General features: G+C 43.2%; 1 protein-coding gene across 1 annotated transcript in view; it reads right to left on the bottom strand.

Moving 5' to 3' along the window:
* Positions 1 to 371: 371 nt before the first annotated feature.
* LOC112259574 (low-density lipoprotein receptor-related protein 8-like) overlaps positions 372 to 6,000 on the bottom strand; it is a 174,201-nt gene continuing 168,572 nt past the window's right edge. The window contains 2 exon segments of the mRNA XM_042328564.1: positions 372 to 4,336; positions 5,709 to 5,777. Of these exon segments, the coding sequence (XP_042184498.1) occupies positions 3,990 to 4,336; positions 5,709 to 5,777 (416 nt within the window). The 3' untranslated portion in view covers positions 372 to 3,989.

The raw sequence follows: 6,000 nt of genomic DNA, 5'->3' as shown, positions 1-6,000 counted from the left end.
TCAAAATGGCTGCCTCAAAAGTTAGCATCCTCGTGGAATGAGACAATTTTTGCTAGTTAGCAACGATGCGGAGTCTGTGACTTGGTTTGCTCGCGGCCGCTCTCACTCCCTGCTCTTGAATACACACCTGCAATGTCCAGTGTCTTTCGCCAGCTACGCCATTTTAACAGAAGGCATCGCAAATGGACTACTCTATAACTACAGTGCAGACGCAGTCCACATAAGACCGTGCCGAAAGTCCCAGAGATTCTTGGTCAGTCTAATGTATTTGGGTGTCTCGATAGGTGCTCTTGACAGAAATGATGTCTGTAAACATATGAAGATACAAATATTAAGAGGAGATGGGAAATTTTTAAAAAAGACACCGGGAAGAGATTTGCAATAAAGTTTTATATATCAATATATAGATATTTAAGAACAACTTCATGAAATAATAAAAAGGTGAGCGAGACCGTTTTTGTCAATTCTGGGTGCAGATGTTCTTATTTGCATGTTACAGAAGTTGTTTGAAAAGAACCCATCTCCCACAGCGAAACAGCAGTACAACAAAAAAACAGAGAGAGAGAAAAAGGCCCCAGAAAACAAATCGTTCATATTATAAAACGCTGGGCTTGAGAAACAATGAGATACGGGAAGATATTGATGAGGAACCACGTTGTATTACTTGTACTGATAAAGAAGTACACATTTGGAAAGAGAACAGGTTATCAAATGAAGCAAGACCAAGTAACAACACAAAACACTTGGGCGGATAATTCATATTTCGTACAATCAGGGAATGCAGTGCTCTTTTATACAAATAAATTAATATACTGTCATCAACACTTTATTCTTATCTAAAATCTTATGTACATATTTGTCTTTTACAGAATTGTATAATACTTTATCAAAAACTGGTTTGCAATATGAAAATGTATTTACAAATCATGATTTCAAAAAACACCCTCGCAGCTACCCCGGTCCCAAGAACATACATACTCACATGCACTCATTCTGACAAACATGCGCACACACACACACACGCATGAGTACGCACACGTTCTCTCATGCAACACACACAATACAGAAGGCATTCTGAGAGGGCTGGGCAACAAAGTGTACAAAACGTTTCCAATATGGCTGTGAAATGAACACAAATACTCACACACACGCATAAACACACACACAGGCACACACACGTATCCACCCCCACTACACACACCTATTCAATCTGGCTCTTACCAAATCCTATTTCATCCCATCACCGTGATCGACAATACTACAATGGAGGGGACTCAGAAATGTCTATTTTCTGAGCGGATCACCAATGTGCGGGACAGGACAAAAGGAGAGGTGGACAAAAGACAGTTGTGTTTACTGACAGGAGAATCCAACCTGACTGAACCTCATTACTGTTTAAGGACGTGTCCCAAATGACACCCTTTTCCCTACATAGTGCACTACTTTTGACCAGAGCCCTATGGGTCCTGGTAATTAAAAAAAAAAAGAAAAAAGAGTAGTGTACTATAAAGGGAATAGGGTGCCATTTAGGAAGCAACCCAAAAAAATCTGCCACAGTGATGTCGGCCACCAAAATAGCTGACAGGGGCCTTTTGTCAGCAGTCGACCTCCCACTGACTGAGTGCCTCCTATATGAAAGCTCACATTGACATCTTCTCAAAGAATGAAGACAGGGGCATGGATGTTTGTGTTTAGCATGTCATGTGTGTGTGTGTGTGTGTGTGTGTGTGTGTGTGTGTGTGTGTGTGTGTGTGTGTGTGTGTGTGTGTGTGTGTGTGTGTCTGTCTGTCTTTGGGGTGAGTGTAATGCTTGTGTTTGTGAAGGGCGAGTGAGTATGCATGCTGTTTCTGTAGTTCCGTCCAATTTATGGAGTTCTGCCCTTGAGCTGTTCTTGTCTATTAATGTTCTGTATTATGTCATGCTTCATGTTCTGTGTGGACCCCAGGAAGAGTAGCTGCTGCTATCTCAACAGCTAATGGGGATACTAATAGAATACCCCCTGTGTGTGATCTCTTAAGGGTGAGTGACTCTGTGTGTGTGTGTTGTACTGACAAAGAGAGTAGATAAAGGGGAAATAAAATCAACAATAACAGATGACAAATTCACCTGTGGCCATGGAAAACAGCTAAAAAGAGGAGAATAATAGCCTAAATGATTCACCTCAGTACAACAACCCTCTAATTGCTTTTCTCAAACTGTTAGCTAAGCATTAGCCTGGTAGCCATTAGCCATATCTGGTTCTGCTTTAGCCTAGTTAAACATTAGCCTTCTAGCTAGCTAATTCTGCTCTAGCCAACTCTGTTCTCATTATCATACCTAAAGGCTGGTTTTTAGTCCATCTATTGACATGTTGTTGCAGTGATATCATCTAAATTATATTTACAAACTTGGTTTGTTTGTATAAACACAAAGTTGACATCATGAGCATTATATTGTCACGTGATAGTGACTTACATTCTATCCTTCGTATAAATGAGAAAACAAAGAGGAAGCTGCCTTTCTCCTGAGAAGAGATTCATTTTTGTTTGTTTGATTTCTCATACTCACACCTAGTCTGGAATTAGATTGACAAGATAGCCAGCTCAGCTAAAGTCAGTTTAATTACAGGTTGAATTAAGCTGGCTACCAATTGCTAACCAGGATTTTATTGTTGTTGAGAATCTTTGGAGTCTTCACTCCCAACGGCAAAGAGACAAGGGTGCTAAACTATAACTAAACTTAACATATGCTCTACAAAAAATACAGTCGTCCATAATATTAAATGTATGTATATTCTGTATGCTAATGCAAGCTAGCTAGCTGTCAATCAGGCGTTTGGAATTTATTGTCATGGTTATGTAGCGCCAGTGGCTCTATCTACTCGTGACAATGGACACTGTGGCAGGGTCAAAGTAGAACCGTTTTCACCGTAGTGATGATCTACAGACAGTCAGCCTGAGTATAAATGAAATGTAGATTTGACCAGCAATACTTGCCGCATCCTAATTGTCTAGAGACATGTCGTAGACACACACAAAAGCCTTAACACGGATACTGTTAGCCACTAGCTAGACGTCTTCACTGGGCCTAAAAATCCAGCCTACCGTTAATTACTACAAAGGCTTCTCTCGCTAAGCCTTACGCTTTCTTTTGGATCCCAAAGCTGCCACAAAACTTTCTCAACGATCCTTTGCCCTGCTTGCCCTATTGTAGCCTTTTAGGTTCAATAAGGATAATGTCAAAGAAGAACTGTAGAGAGTAGGTACACACACCTACATGCAAACACACACACATACACACACAACAACCTCTCTCAAACCTTTCACTCCACTCCAAGACAAAAGCCCTGACCAGAATAACAAAACACCATGACATCTTTAGTATTCGTGAGGTGAACGATAAAACGTGTTGAATTAATAGCTTAAAACTATACAGATTGTCCCATCAACTAAGGTGCTGCCCTCATTTTAAACCTCCCCCTAAAAAGCCAGAGAATGAGGATCCACCAGGGATATAAAATGGAGAGCATAGATTTATAACGTCAAGGGCAAAATGACTCTTTTGGAACTCCTCTCGGCCTTAAACGTGAGACAGATAGCACAGCTCAATACTGCTGAAATTGATCAAAAGTAGATGAAAAACATCCAGAATTGGTGTCGACTCAGTTGCAACTCAAGTCCAGTGATCTAAATTCAATTGATTCATAGAGAATTCAAGAACTGAATTGACAGGAATTCAAACCGAACCAACCCCAACTCTGATATAACATAAATAAACCTTAGAAAGTGTCAAACTGTCAATTTTGTGTGATGAATTGGCACAGCATGGTCCCGAATGGCTGGATGTGATGAGAACATCATATGTCCATCCCTTGAACAGACTCAGTGAGTGACCCCTGACCTTGGTACTGTGTGTGTGTGCATGTGTGTGCGCCTGAGCAGCAGCCATCTTGAAAATTAACCCCCTGAGCAGCCATTTAGTCTAGTCTCCATCCTCCCACTTTGCCCACCTCACTTAGCCGTAGTGGACAGCATAGGCTGCTCCGTGTACCAGTGAGTCCCCGGGTCGGGCATACTGCCACCCAGTGGTAGAGCGATAAACTGAGGGCATGTATTTCCGCCCCCGCCGACTACGCCACACCCCACTCCAACTGGGTACGGGTGATGCCCATGCTGGCCGCTCATGCCACTGTCCGTCCGTCCGATGTGAATCTCGTCCTCTTCGCCCTCGCCTGTGGTCTTGCGGTAAACGGGGTTGTCAAAGTTCATACTCTTGGTAGAGTTTACACGATAGTTCCGCCAAACCAGGTAGACGCCAGTGCAGAGCAGACCGAAGACCACTGTGGCAACAATAGGAACTGCATGCGTTTAACACACAGTGGCGGGGGGAAGGGATGGGGGGACACGGGGAAGATGGAGGAGTGTTAATGTTGTTGGACCATGAGCATCGTGAGATGACAGGCACAGAGTGGAAGTATAGCAAATCAAGACATGCGGGTGGACAGAGGGGGAGGGGACAGAGTGAACTGGCCTTTTGCTGGGGATTTCTGTGCTAGGCTTGGCGGATCAATTGACATTATGATCAGGGAATAATCTCATAACTTCGAAGAGCATGGTTTGTAGGCAGGTAGCCATATAGTTGTCACAGAACTTCTGGAGCCAACTAGGGTATGTGTACCCATGACCCCAAGCCAAGCCAGATGGGACATTTCTGAGAGATCTTGGCAAAACTGAGCTTGAGGCAGTATTCATGAAAAACAGTTGGAATTTGGACTTTTGGGCAGTGAAGTACGGTTTGTAACAGAGGAACCGCAACTGTCCAGCACGCTTCCAGCAAGCTCATTAAACTGAGAATTGACTATAATCTTTTGGTGTTGTATATTTGACTAATACATTTAAGTATTGAGCGAGAAGTGTGTCTGGAAGCTAACATGACTTAATTTGCTACTTCAATATAATATTTATATAATATTTATATACTTAATGCAGAGGAGAGGCGTTGCCAGGTGAAGGGGGGCAACCTAAAAATTGCTGGGTTATTTAGACTGATTGGCTAATTCCCCGCTGACCTGTGTGCCCATCACCCTTGTCATTAGAAGGGCAGGAGAGACTGGCATTTCCCAAATGCCTTCAATATGCGGTCAGCGCCCCCAGAAAAGAAGAGTAGCATAGGGTTGTGTTAAAAAATAAATAAGCGTTTCTTATTGGACAAATCCATGTACTCCCCCACTGTTTCACTCAGTATTATTCCATTTGGAATGCGTGTTTTCTGACTGCCTGCAATAATATATCCAAACAAACCCGCCTGCCACCATGTTTGTTTTGGTTGGAACGCGCCCAACACACAATAAATGAATGGATATGCAGTGGCAGAATGTCAAGACACAGACACACAATGGTTTCTGAGTGGCCATGTCTCTAGGCATGGTCCCTCTGGTCCAAACTGAACCAGGATCAGTGGATAGTGTAGACAATAGACTAAATATAGCAAGCTTGGGTTCAAATACTACTTGAAATAATTGTAACTACTTTTATCTATGCCTGATTGAACATATCTGGCTTAATGGACCCTCCATCTGGCACTCTAGGCAGGCTAGGGCAAACACTCAAAGTATTTGAACGATTTAAAATACTATTTGAACCCAGGCATAGTAGGGAGTAGACTAAATATAGCCGGTCAGACAGGAGAAGCAGCCCCTGTGGGGGTACAGATAGAGGACATGTACTTACCTATAGGGATGACTACTCCCAGAACTGCCACTGTCAGGTTCTCCCCCAGGAGAAAATGCTCACTTCCAGCTACAGAGGAGGCGGCATGGAGGCAAGAGAAAGAGAGAGGGACATAGGAGTGACAGAGCGAGAGAGGGACATAGGAGTGACAGAGCGAGAGAGGGACATAGGAGTGACAGAGCGAGAGAGGGACATAGGAGAGAGAGAGGGACATAGGAGAGAGAGAGGGACATAGGAGTGACAGAGCGAGAGAGGGACATAGGAGAGAGAGAGGGCCATAAGATAGAGAGAG

This window comes from Oncorhynchus tshawytscha, linkage group LG10 (genome assembly GCF_018296145.1).
Source record: "Oncorhynchus tshawytscha isolate Ot180627B linkage group LG10, Otsh_v2.0, whole genome shotgun sequence".
NCBI lineage: Eukaryota > Metazoa > Chordata > Actinopteri > Salmoniformes > Salmonidae > Oncorhynchus > Oncorhynchus tshawytscha.
Note: the sequence above shows the minus strand (reverse complement) of the source record. Positions and strands in the feature narration are given on the sequence as shown.